Raw genomic sequence first — 13,869 nt, 5'->3', positions numbered from 1 at the left:
TTTGCACTTTGTCCTCGGGTGCAATTTTAGGCTTTTGTTAACAACTTGGTAACTCCACTGGATACTTCTTAATGTTAAAAGCTTGTATTTTCTAGATACATTGATTAAAATATTAAATACAGTGTAACCAGTGTGTGATATTCTGGTACAGCTACAAAATTCTCTAGAAAACTTAATGAACTTGAGTTTAAGATACATATTTATTTAACAATTAATCCAAACCTGGTATTTATTCATTTGCAAACTGTTTCATTGAAAAGAAAAGTTCTGACTGGAAAATACATATATTTGTTTATTCAGGCTTTGCTTACTGCAGTGACATCTCAACATATAGAAATCCATGAAGGAACAGTGCTGCAGGCTGTTAGAACATGCTACAATATCTATCTAGCAAGCAAAAATCTCATAAATCAAACCACAGCCAAGGCCACTCTAACACAGATGCTGAATGTCATATTTGCGCGTATGGAAAACCAAGCAGTGAGTATCCCAGTGTTTTTGTATAGAACGGAGCTTGAAAGTTGTGTCATTAAATTTGGACTTTACTAACTTACTTCTCTTTGACAAAGGATCTGGTGACTTCTGTTTTTCTTTTTGCATTTTGTTCTCTGAAAATGATGTTAAATGTATTTTGGAGGGAGGAGTGTCATAAGGGTTTAAAATTCTTACAGTGGACCTGCTTATTTAATATATGTGTTTGACTCCAGTTTCTACTCTGTCTGTCAAGAGATGGCAATCTACCTGTGTAAGAGTACATACAGAATAATTTAGTGTTAGTGAAATGTTCAGATGTTCTTGTTTGTGAGGGTATGCACTGAAGAAGTAATCCATGATTTAAAAAACAAAGCAAAACAAAAAAAAACCAAAGCCAACCACCAAAGACAAAAAGTCCTTCCCTATAATGTAATTGCATTTTATTTATTTTATTTGTTTATGTAATTTGCATTTATTTACATTATTTCCCAATAACGTAATTGCATTTTTTATTTATTTATGTAATTTGCATTTATTTACATTGTTTCCCAATAACATAATTGCATTTATTTTTGCATTTATTATATATTATATTTCTTTGAAATAATACAAATAATACATTTTCTTAAACTATTACAAGTTTATGAAGGCAGCGTGTAAGCAGAGCCTGTAGAAATTTCATGTTTCTACCATAACATATGAAGTATGTGTACAGCTCATTGTTTTGATGATAAAACGTGTAATTTTGTTATGATTAACATGTAACTGCAATGTATTTCTAGCTTCAGGAAGCCAAACATATGGAAAAAGAAAGACACAGGCAGCAACACCATTTACAGCAGTCTCCAGTAAGCCAGCATGAGCCTGAGTCACCTCAGTTGAGGCATATTCCAACACAGGCTGATCAGCTGTCTAAAGAACATGAGAGAGAGCTTGACCACAACACGAATGATGTGGACAAGAACCTTCAGGAAGATATAGAGACAGAAAATGGATCTGATATTTCTAGTGCTGAAAATGAGCAAACAGAAGCTGACCAAGCCACAGCAGCAGAAAGTAATCAGTGTGTATTTCTGTTTCATGGAGGGAGGGAAAAGATCTGTAAAAAAAAATAAAGGCTGAGGACTGTCTTTTTTTTTTCTTCTCCCAAACTTGGAGTCAGGCATATAGATAGTTTCTAACAATTGCCTGTAGTCCTTGTTATCGTTGCTAAATTTTATCACAAGTACCATTTAGTCTTATGCATCCTTTTAGTTGCTCTAGCAAAGGTACCTCTTTGCCCCTGTGTGATGTTATGAAAGTTTTGAGAATAGCAGCTCAATGCCAGCAACTTTTCAGTGTTTAACGTACATGAAAATGCAGAATCAATGTATTTGTCTCCTATTGGCATAAGGCCTGTGCATTAAATACTAGTTAAACGCTGGAATGTTTATGCTGTGTAAATACTGTTTTCAAAACATTCAAACACAATTTCATTTTTCTAATATATTCCTAGCTATTAAGAGATTTGTAACTGAATTTTTAAATAATCAATGAAAGTAAAGTATTTCCTTAGTTTACAAATTTCTCAGTAATATTCTTACGATTTCTTTTTTTTTTTTTTTTAAGATCTTTCTAAAGCTGATGGAGAAACGTATGATGATGAAAGCAATGAATGTGAAGAGAAGGCACAAGAAATAGTAGAAAGTATTGTACAGGAAATGGTGAACATAGTAGTTGGAGGTACTATATTAATAATTTGTCTAGTTAGTAATGCAGTCTGAGTCTTGACATTAAAAATTATTTTAACACTACTAGATATTTAACTAAAATTCATCACTGTTTAATAATAATGCTGAAGAAAAGGGATTTCAGTTGTCTGACTTAGCTATGTGTTATTTAGCAATAAAATGGGCGAGATTTCCTGCATACATTTATGCTTTCTCTATTGAATACTAATGATATTTAAGAAAAAAATCTTGTTTTATTTTAGTTTTGTTCCCAAATAACGTATTCCTAAATGGGCCATCTCTGCAGTAGCAGTGAAACACTAAATTTTGCAGTTTGTTGAAAAGTGTGTATAAAATCTGTGACTTTTTTTTCCAGTACTTGCTGGAAAATTGGCAAAATGGTAAAACTGCAGTGTCAAATTCTAAGTTGTTTCTTATTGTAATTTTCATTAGTAAAAATTATTTGGACGTTTGTTAGTTATATAGAGCCATATAAATTCTCCCTTAAGATTTTTCTTAGAACTCTTTTGCTTCTAGTACTTCTGTTATTCAAGCATTAAATGTACACTTCTTCTATTTTGTGCTCTGACTTAACATTTGGTTTAGTTTTTACATCTTTTCTTCTCTGCTAGATATAGAAGGATCTGCTGAAAGTGCAAGTGGTGATGGAACAATTGTAACGTTAGAGGATGGCAGTGACAGTGAAAACATTCAGGCAAATGGAATTCCAGGGACTCCAATTTCTGTTGCTTATACACCATCTTTACCGGATGACAGATTATCCGTCTCTTCCAATGATACTCAGGTACAGCCAGGTATAGGTTAGGAAATACTGAAAACAAGCAGGACGCTTTAAGTATTGCCCAGTGGTTATACAGAAAATATTTGATGTAATTACATAAAATATTTTACTCAAATGAATTATAAGTACTAACTCACATTCTAAACATCCTTTTAGTGCACTGTTTATTTTTAAAAAATATTCATACTCAATGTCAATTTTTATCATGTGACTACCATATTTTTAGCTGCAGCACGGAACAGTGTTTCAAGATGAGAGAATTCTTCCCTGTTTTTCAAAATGCACCTAAGAAACAATGAAACTAGCACTAAATAGATATATATGTATTGTACACATGGTTATGTAATTTCCATATGCTTTTTTCACATGATAAATACAAATTCAAAGCTTATAGCATACTGTTTCTGCAGTGATTTAGGATTAATAGCTTTGTCTGATGAGATTTCATTTTCATTAACAAAAAAGATCTGGAAATGCATTCCCAATGTTGTATTAGATACCATGTGTGCAGTATCTGTTGATACCAACGTGTACTGAATAATCATGTTTGAGGAGAATAGATTGTAAGCTAAAATGTATGCCATGTATGCCATACAAGTGAAATATTAACATTTTGTTTATATCAGGAACAACAGCACAAAACTGCAAGATTTTAGGGGTGTGTAACATAGGACAGAAGTTTTGCTGGAGTATTTTGCTGCAGATACGAAATCACTTGCATTCTTTTGAAATGTCAAGCATTTTTTCTTGAGCTGGAGTTACCTACAGAAAGTAATTAAAGGCAGTTTATTCACAAGGCGCCACGTTTAAGCCTGACCCCTGTAGAATGATATAATCACCAAAGTTGGAAAAGATTTCCAAGATCATCCAGTCCAGCTATCTACCTACCACCAGCAATTCCCCACAAAACCATGTCCCTTAGTATTGTGTGCAAATGTTTCTTGAACGCCTCCAGTTGCCTTCCTGGGCAGCCCATTCTAGTTCTTTCGGAGAAGTTGTTTTTCCTGATATCCAGCCTGAACTTCCTTTTCTGCAACTTAAGGCCATTCCCTCACATCCTCTCACTAGTTATATATAGGGAGGTCAACTTTCACCTCCCTACAGTCTTCTTTCAGGCAGTTGCAGAGAGCTATAATGTGTCCCCTGAGTCTCCTCCAGTCTAAACAATCTCTCAGCTGCTCCTCGTAAGACTTGTTACACTTCACTGGGCATGCTGCAGGGCCTCAATGTCTCTGTTGTAATGAGAGGCCATTAAACACAGTACTAAACACAGTACTGGAGGTGCAGCTTCATCAGAGCTGAATACAGAGGAACAGTCACTTTCCTAGTCCTGTTGGCAGCACTGTTGCTGATACAAATCAGAATGCAGTTGGACTTCTCGGCCACCTAGGCACACTACTGGCTTGCATTCAGCTAGAGCCAGTACTGATAAGCATCAGCCAGAACTCCCAGGTCCATTTCGCAGTGCTCCTGACACTCTGGTAATTGGTCTGACTTTTAAAGATAGATGTACAGAAGGCATTGAGAACCTCAACCTTTGCCCTGTCCTCATTCAAATTCTGTGCCACATCCAGTAAAAGATGGAGATAGTCATTAGCCCTCTTCTTACTGTTAATGTATTTGTAAAAAGTTTTTAGTTCTCTTTTAACCCAGTGGCCATGTTGAGTTCAAGCTGCACTTTTGTTTTTCTAATTTTCTCCCTACATATCCTAAGAACTGCTTTGCACTCTCCCAGAGTTGCCTGTCACTTCTTCCACAGGAGTTAGACTCACTTTTTCTCATAGAGCCTCAGAAGAAATTCCTTGTATACTTAAGTCAGTCTTTTTCCCCATTGGCACATCTTACAGCACAGGAACAGGCTTGTCCTGTGCCTTTGAGACTTCCTTCTTGAGGAGCATCCAGCCTTCCTGGACCTCGTTACCCTTCTGGACAGACTCCCAGGGGGCCATCCCTATTAGTGTCCTGAATAGTTCCAAGTCTGCCCTCAGAAAGTCCAAGGGAGCAATTTTGCTGGCCCTCCTATTGTGCCAAGACTAGAAAATTCTGCTATTTTGTGGTCATTCAGCTCAAGACAGCTCCACATCTCCCACTAGTCTATAATTTCAGGGACAGTCTTCAATGTAATACTGGCTTTTTATTGAGATAGCATGTATTATTACAGAGTTCATTCATTTTAACTGTACTGCAGAATCCTTTTTTGTTTACTTTAGTTTAGTCTTCAACTGGTTATATCTGTATAATATCTTAACTTCTTGTTGCTAGGAGGTGGGGATTTCCCTACACAACTTGCTAATGCAGAATGGAATACTGAAATATGTTAACTTCTTTAGGAATCTGGAAATTCTTCAGGACCTACACCTGGTGCTAAGTTTTCCCACATTTTACAAAAGGATGCCTTCCTTGTATTCAGGTCACTGTGTAAACTCTCCATGAAGCCCCTATCAGATGGACCACCAGATCCAAAGTAAGTAGAATTGAGAGTTCTCATAATTAATCTTTTTTTATAATTTGAAAATAAAAAGAAATTATTTCAATATTTTTTACAATACCCTGTTACTAAAAGGTTTTTTTGCACCTTTGAGAAGGTCCTTTTTGATTTTAAAGCATTTTAATATGTTGAATGAAAGCATCTGCTGTTACCCATCTAGTCTCCAGAAGTTTCTTAATAATGCCTGCTCTTTTAATACAGTGCTTCACTTCCTGTAAGTACACTGTGTTCTTCCTAGCTCCCCTGTTTAATGCTTTTCAGCAGGGTTTGTAAAGAAATCCTTAAGCTTGTACCCTATTGATTTTCTCTTGTATGTTAGATAGCCCTTATGTATGCAGAATGCTTTGCATTGAACTGGTACTCATTATGGCAAATTGGTGTTACGGTGCATTTTGTTTTCTTGCTCAGGTTGAACGCTTCTGTTTCTGAACACAAATGTTTTGAAAACCTTACCCTTTGACTGAAGATATCCTATTTTGAGTTTGGCTTAACAAACTGTTGGAAAACAAACAGAAAAATGTTCTCCTTCATGGCTGAGTGACAGTATCACTGTGTCTCTTGGCAAAGAGCTTGGTTTTCCTCATGTCTTATGGAATCTGTGTGCCTCTATCTTGGTCTGTTAGGAACATTTTGTGACAATTTTAAAGAGGATTGCTTTTTTGTTCCTAAGATACTAAAACTATAAAATGAGCACTGTTGAAAGTCAGACATTCAGTATTCTTTAAAATCAGCTTTACTTTTCCAAGATCTAACGTCTAAGTTAGGTGAATTTAAGACAGTGTAGCTTAATCGCTTATAGTAGTGTGGTGAGTTTAATAACCTGAAAATTATCATGCAGTACAAATGATATTGAAGGGTTAGTCATTTTTCAAATTGTTATCTTCTGAGGCACTACAGGAAGTCAAGATATGCAGGAATGAAGACTGGGGCATGAGGTTTTTCCTCTCTCTTTGTGAGAATTTGTCTTCGTGGAAGTGCCACAAAAGTCTTTCAGTTGGTACTCTGGATCTAGGAATGTATCAATTTACCAAAGGCTTTAAGGATTAACTTAATCTAGAAGGGCAGCAATGTTAAGGTACTTGGCACATCTCGTTGGAATGAAATCCTTGATGTTCAGTGTAGAGCTGATTAGGCTCTTCATCTAGAATGAAGTGGCATTTAGAACAACAGGGATTATCTGCAAAGACGTTCAGAGATGTTCTGGCTTTGGAGAAGCGCCTAGAATTTATCTGTGGTCCTGAGGCATTGATGGCTTTATAAATTATTACAAATATGCTGTAATTGGGAGAGAATAGGATATCTGTGACAATAAATAAATATATCCTCCTCTCTATAAAAATAGCTTTCTAAAGAAATTGGCTTTCTAAAGAAATGTTAATGAAAATACTTTAAAATTCTGGCTGACTGGGCATGGAGATTTAGCTTAAAATCACAAGTTGACATCAAGATTGCATTCTTTGCAACTTACTGGCTCCTTTTCCCCTTAAGTAAAATAAGATGGGAAAGAAATGCCCTGAAGGTTTATTTATTAGATTTCAGTCCTTAAACTTTGTAAAATTAAGCAAGCTTACACTTTCTCACAGAATTAGTAAGGCCCACAAATGAGGATTGGATTATGAGTTCACACTTTCTGGAAGTAGTCAATATGTAATACTTAATTTACATTTGAAATTCTCTTTATAGTTGAATTTTTGCAATTCATTGCAAAACACAGTGTGGTTGTGTGCCAGCTGTACTCTTGATGTCATGCATGATGTCTGTATGAAGCACATTGCTACTGTGAAACTCTTGACAACACCGTAGTTGCTCAATTTTGCTAATGCCACACTTAAAATAGGCAAACTATGTATTTTTGCTGCACTTGGAGTGGAATGGGGTTAGTGACTGATAAATACTGTGAAATAACATATTTAGAGGAAATAGATGCATTAAGAAGCAGTAGGTTAAGGCTGTTTTCATTATGGTCCTTACCTTTCTTTCCATTCTGGTGGAAACAGGGAAGAAGAATTCCTGAAGTCACGTGTCAGCTTTTGGTAGTCAGGATTCTGTAGATGGAATGGATCTTTTAGATGAGATCTTCAAAGTGCCATTAAAGCAGAAAAACAAGAACTTCGTGCTCTGACTAAGAAAGGATAGCATTGCCTGCTGTTGTCACTGTTACTAGATGTGCCATACTACAGAAGAGAGAGTGGCTCAGTAGTAGTGGGAGGAAGCAAATTGTTTTGAATTTGTGTTTGTTTCATGTACTGTATTGGGCTGATCTACTGTTTTGATTTATTCCAGATCTCATGAACTGCGGTCAAAGATTCTTTCATTGCAGTTGCTTCTGTCCATTCTACAAAATGCAGGGCCTGTCTTCAGGACAAATGAGATGTTTATTAATGCTATTAAGCAGTATCTTTGTGTTGCACTGTCAAAAAATGGAGTCTCATCAGTTCCAGAAGTTTTTGAACTTTCACTTTCCATATTTCTTACCCTTCTCTCAAACTTTAAGACTCATCTGAAGATGCAAATAGAGGTACGTTGTGTGGCTTCCTAATTTAAAAGATGTGGTGGGCTAAGTCTACTTCTGTCTATATTTATATGTAACTTGGTGTTGCTTAAAGAAATTTCTCTTTCTTCTCTTTCTTCTCTTTCTTTTCTTCTGAATTCCAGCTTTTGTGCAAGGCTTTCCAGATCTGTCCGTGCACAGAAACTCTTTCTCAGCTAGTGGCAATTGGTGAAATATCTTTGAAATCACATTTGAATAAAATGTCAACATTTACTTTGAAATAGTTACAGATTCAGTAAGATTTGCTTTGTAACATCAGGAGTGGCACTTCAGGCAGTCTCAAGTTGAGTGGTTAAGTGGAGAACTGATGGGAAAATTTTTCTGAGGAGGACTATTTAAAAAAATTACCATCATATTTTAACTTGAACATAAAATGAAGTCTTGAAAAAGAAGTAGGCCATTTCATCACTTAAAAGTAGACATTTACATAAACTAATAAATTTTACTGTGCAAAACATGCTTTGATTTACAGATAGTGTCTTAAGTCTGGAAGTCAAGTTTGTAAAAAGATGCTGGGAGATGTAGATAATATTCTAGTTATAAAGACCTTGAATTCACGCATTTCTTCATCCATGTATGTCACTGTTTGAGTTGATGTCTAATGAAATCTTTAGAGGAAGAACCTAGTTTTCCTGCGCTTGATACTGTTAAATATCTATCTGTTATAAAGTATGGTTTCAAGAAATCTATTCCCTGATTGTGAGTAAAGAATTTTCTTGCAGCTACTGATCCTAAAGGTTATTCAAAAGATGTGGGTAGACAAGTAGATATCTTCACATTCAATTTTTGTCTTGGAGCTGTAAGGAGAGCCATATGCTCTGATTTACAGTATGTAAAATCTATAGATTTTGGGATTGAGGCAATGTTCATCATCTGTTCAAGATATTCTTAGCCTATTTTAAAGAGTAATTTCAGATTCTGTTGAAAGACCAACCTCCCTTGGTCTTTTGACTTAAATTTTCCACTAGCAATGTCCTCTGACAGTTAAATACTAGGTCTTTTCTGAACTCTGTTGTAACTGTATTTCTGAATGGGTCACTGGCTGTTTTTTAATACACTTTACTGTATTTACAGTAATTCTGGCATACTTTCCCGTCTCCCTACTCCTTTTGCTCTGTGGTTTTCATCCAAATCTGGTCTTAGGTATCAAAGAGTGCCACTTGGCTGTGTGTAACCATCACTGTCTTTTGATGATGGTGAATAAGTTAGCACCTTTTTTTATTTTCAGTTGACCAAATGAAAAAAAAATTGCTCTTTTCCAGTTTAACTTTTTTATATGCTACAAATAAAAACTCAGCTCTATAGCATGATTTGCCATAAGTGACATAGTGCTCAATACTATTTTTAACTAATTAAAGGTATGTAATCAGCACAACTTCGAGAAATTGTTCATCATGCAATATGCTTTTCCAAAGCTGATATTAGGAGCAAAAATTCCACTTAAGAAGCATAGAGATCTAAAGCGTCTTTAAAGTATGCAGACTGTGCTCTTAATTTCTCTTGTAGCTTGAAATGTTTTTGCACTTAAGGTGTTTATCTCTGCCTTGACACTCCTTTTCCCCTCCCCAAAACTAAGAATTGCTCATAGCAGGACATACATTAAAATTGTCTTCCTCTGTTTGGATTCCATAAACTTATTAATAAAACCACATTATTCTGAGTGTTTTTAAATGCTTAAAATTTTGTTCCACTCACAGTAGTCTTTGATCTGTTATGTGTTGAACCTTTTATATTTCATAGGGATCCTTATTAAGAATGTAACCAAGGTTGTGCTGCTGTGTGCATGTTTTGATCTAAAGAGGTCAACAAAATGAATTTTTTTTAGTGCATTTTCCTTGTGGAAATACCTTAGTGTCAGTTTTGTTTGTTTTGTTTGTTGTGTTTTGTTCCTTTTTTTTTCCCCAAGTATGTGAGTTAAAATGAAATTAGCCTTGGTCTTGTCTCTAGCTGGTGGCTAGCATGGAATCTAGAAGAAGTGAGAAAAAGCCTGCTGTACCTGCTAAGCATACCCAGTTTAAATTATTCAGGTTAAAATACTAATGCATGTGGTGAGGACCCAGTTGAGAGGGGATTTAAATAGTCACGCTTCTGAACAAAAACATTAGCACTGAAGTAATTCCAAGGAAAGTTAGTATTTGTTTTTAGAAGATGAACTTCCTGTTAATGGATGTGTTGCATTTTTCAATGCTGTCTGACCGGTACTTCTTTGATGCTGCTGTTTAGTGATCCGCCTGTGTCAGGATATCTCCCTTATAATGATACTGATATTTTTAATTGACATGATTTGCCATTCTTTACATCTGTGCCATATCATCATCTTGTAGAGAAAATAGTTTGTGGTGGGTAATGTCTGTTTCCAAGTCTTAAATGATTCTGAACTCTAAAAGTATCTTAAATTTCCTGTTAGGCTACATGGACTTTGGGTATTTCACAGCATTCTTGGTTCTTCTGATTTTGAGTGATCAGAATATAAAACAAGTTTTTAGCTGTCCAGAAGTATGTAAATACTAATTTGAAGTCCTGATTTAAACACAAGAAACAAAAACTGTATTTTCTACCTTTTTTCTTTATTCTATTTTCTCCTGTTTTTCTTGAGTGTTCTTTTCTGTTATATGTGTGCTTTTGGAATAATGTACTGGAATACTGGCCATCAAATTTCACTACAGTGCAAGTAATGGATTTCTTTCTTCTTTCTGAAATATTAGGTTTTCTTCAAAGAAATTTTCCTGTATATCTTGGAAACATCTACTAGCTCATTCGATCATAAGTGGATGGTTATACAGACGCTGACACGGATTTGTGCAGGTACTAAGATCTTCTTTGTTACAGTTTTTACATTTTTATGCTGAAAACCAAAACAGTAGTTGTCTTCTGTTGAATGATGTAGTCTTGATTCCAGGTTTGACAATGTCACTTTGTTTATAGATGCCCAGAGTGTAGTGGACATCTACGTGAACTATGATTGTGACTTAAATGCAGCAAATATATTTGAAAGGCTGGTTAATGACCTATCAAAGATTGCTCAAGGAAGAGGTAGCCAAGAACTAGGCATGTCCAACGTTCAGGTAAAAACAACAACAACAACAATAAAAAAAAAACAACTACCAAACCTTTTGAAATTTCATGTCTCTTGAAAGGATAAAATGAAGATCTTTGTTCCACTAATGTATTTCTTTTGATTTTTTTTCTAGGAATTAAGTTTGAGGAAGAAAGGATTGGAGTGTTTAGTATCAATCTTGAAATGCATGGTGGAGTGGAGTAAGGATCAATATGTAAATCCCAATTCTCAGACAACACTTGGTAAGGCATGAGGCGTCTTTCTTTTCGTTTTAGTAAAGAGGTGCCACTGGAATTTAGTTTCTACAGTATTTTGATATTTGTAGTTTCCAGACTGGTAAAACCTCATGCATGGATTAGTGTCATTTATATGATTTGTCTGTCTTGATTGTATGAATTCCTGTTATGCGGTTACGCTGGAGATTACTAAATCCTTTTATTTCACATATTTCTAACTTTGAAAAAGACCATAAAATGTAATTTGAAATGCCTTTAGTTTCATATTGATTAAATTACTATTCAAGCAACTAGGATGGAGGGTGATTTTTTTCTTTTCAAGGCTCCAGGGAGACCTCATTGCGGTCTTCCAGTATTTGGAGGGAGAGTATAAACAGGAGTGGGTATGACTGTTTACATGGGCTGATTGCGATAGGACAGGGGGAGTGGTTTTAAACTAATGCAGGGGAAGTTTAGGTTAGATATTAGGAGGAAGTTTTTCACACAGAGGGTGGTGACGCACAGAACAGGTTGCCCAAGGAGGCTGTGGATGCCCCATCCCTGGAGGCATTCAAGGCCAGGCTGGATGTGGCTCTGGGCAGCCTGGTCTGGTGGTTGATGACCCTGCACACAGCAGGGGGTTGAAACTGGATGATCATTGTGTCCCTTTTCAACCCAGGCCATGTTATGATTCTGTGATTTATTAATATATAGCTAATGAAATTTCCATTGTTGTAAATAGTGAAGTAACTGAATCACTACTTGCTTTATTCTTGTTTCAATCTGTCCTGAGATGAAAACTATTAAGGTTATATCAGAATTTCTATGTTAAGAGCTTAGTTTGGTAGTTGAAGTAACGAAGTGGAAGCTTAGAGGTGGTTGGCACTACTGTCACTGAACTGAGTGAGAGCACCAGCTAGTTGGCATGTGTGATCATAAACATTTTTAGGCACTCTGTTTCAGAAACTTGCAGTGTGATTTGCTTTTGTCAAAGGTAACTTCCACCACAAGAATAAAAGAATCTATAACTAGATTTCTGAGTTGTTCTTGTTTTTCCCTAAGTACTACAAAGTATAGTTGTAATTTAAGTTTAAATATCAAATATGTGATACGATGAAAGAATCCTCCTTGATGCACTCTAGTGATTTTTTGCTTATCTTCCCAATGAAAGCAAAACCAGAGTATTTATAGAAAAATAAATATATCATTGATGATAACTGTTACAACTTTTAGAAGCCTTTAGAGAGGATTTGAAAAATAATTGAATTATTTTGATTTGATTTCGATTTCTTTTCACTTGAATGCGCTGTATTTCCTACATATGTAATCCTTTCAATTTGTAGGGCAAGAAAAACCTACAGAACAGGACAGCAATGAAACCAAACACCCGGAGACAATTAACAGATATGGAAGCTTGAATTCCTTGGATTCTACTGCTTCATCAGGAATTGGCAGCTACAGCACACAGATGTCTGGCACTGACAACCCAGAGCAGTTTGAGGTCCTAAAGCAACAAAAGGAAATAATAGAACAAGGAATTGACTTGTGAGTGCCTTTTATCACCCATGGGAGGGTGGATTCTATTGGAACTATGAAGATTCCTGGGTTTTTCTTCCTTCTCCTCATAGATACTCATCTTGTGTTAGGAAAAAAACTCTGGATGTAACAGCACTTCCTCTGGTGAAAGAGTGCTGAATGGTGTCCCCTTTGGAGCCTGTCAACAGTGTTTTGTGTTAACCTAATTCCTCACAGCTAGAAGATGAGTACTCTGAATGTTTGTTCTTTTTTCTGCAGACCTGCTTGTCTAAAAATAAGATTTTTAATTGGTATATAAAGAGCACTGAGCTCACGTAATCAGTTAAATAGTACCTATTTTGCTGTACACGTTACTGGTGGAAGTGAAATAGCCTCCTCCTAATTCATTATTTTTTCATAATTTGAACTGTAGGATAATATCATTGCTCATGGATTCTGACATGAATCTTCCGTGTGATTTCAGACTCGTCACCTCATCTCCTCATTGAGGTCACTTTAAGCAGAACTAGAAGTTTTCTGTTCTGTAGTATTCAGACTCTGAAAAAACATGCCTTAGGCCTTCAGTGTTTCAGTTTCTTTCTGTCGCTTGGTTCCTTGTCTAGTGCATTTCCATTCTTCTAGGCAACTCGTGGATATATAGAGTCGTTCACAAAGACAAAAACGAAGAGCAATAAAGCATAATTATTCCTTTCCAGATCAAGAATTTGCTGATTTGCTGATGTGTATGTTTTTCTTTTCCTGAAGATAACCCTTCAAAACGCGTTTTGTTTATACATCTATGTACATATTCATATGTTTACACGAATATACAGTTCTGGAATGTGCAATAGACATGGAATTCCAGTTTGTTTTTGTTAGATCAGGGAAGGGCAGAAACTGAAAATCAGACTAAATAATAGTTCTGTTTCTGTGTGGGTTCTGTGTGAGGATCGGCTTGGATGCCATAAGGGCATTTACATAAGAAAGAGAAAGAGGCAGCCATTCACAGGAGTAAAAATTCATCGTCTGATGAAGGGAATAATCAGGAATAACTTAC

At 35.8% G+C, this 13,869-nt stretch overlaps 1 protein-coding gene across 1 annotated transcript in view; it reads left to right on the top strand.

The window, feature by feature from the left end:
• ARFGEF1 (ADP ribosylation factor guanine nucleotide exchange factor 1) overlaps positions 1 to 13,869 on the top strand; it is an 84,143-nt gene that overhangs the window by 37,136 nt on the left and 33,138 nt on the right. The window contains exons 5-14 of the mRNA XM_042869809.1: positions 301 to 480; positions 1,257 to 1,530; positions 2,083 to 2,196; positions 2,816 to 2,988; positions 5,316 to 5,449; positions 7,757 to 7,991; positions 10,730 to 10,829; positions 10,950 to 11,089; positions 11,216 to 11,324; positions 12,641 to 12,842. Of these exons, the coding sequence (XP_042725743.1) occupies positions 301 to 480; positions 1,257 to 1,530; positions 2,083 to 2,196; positions 2,816 to 2,988; positions 5,316 to 5,449; positions 7,757 to 7,991; positions 10,730 to 10,829; positions 10,950 to 11,089; positions 11,216 to 11,324; positions 12,641 to 12,842 (1,661 nt within the window). The remainder of the gene's footprint in view (positions 1 to 300; positions 481 to 1,256; positions 1,531 to 2,082; positions 2,197 to 2,815; positions 2,989 to 5,315; positions 5,450 to 7,756; positions 7,992 to 10,729; positions 10,830 to 10,949; positions 11,090 to 11,215; positions 11,325 to 12,640; positions 12,843 to 13,869) is intronic.

This window comes from Lagopus leucura, unplaced genomic scaffold, assembly GCF_019238085.1.
Source record: "Lagopus leucura isolate 7727_CA_CO unplaced genomic scaffold, USGS_WTPT01 Super-Scaffold_100002, whole genome shotgun sequence".
Lineage (NCBI taxonomy): Eukaryota > Metazoa > Chordata > Aves > Galliformes > Phasianidae > Lagopus > Lagopus leucura.
This window is presented reverse-complemented; position numbering and strand designations above follow the sequence as displayed.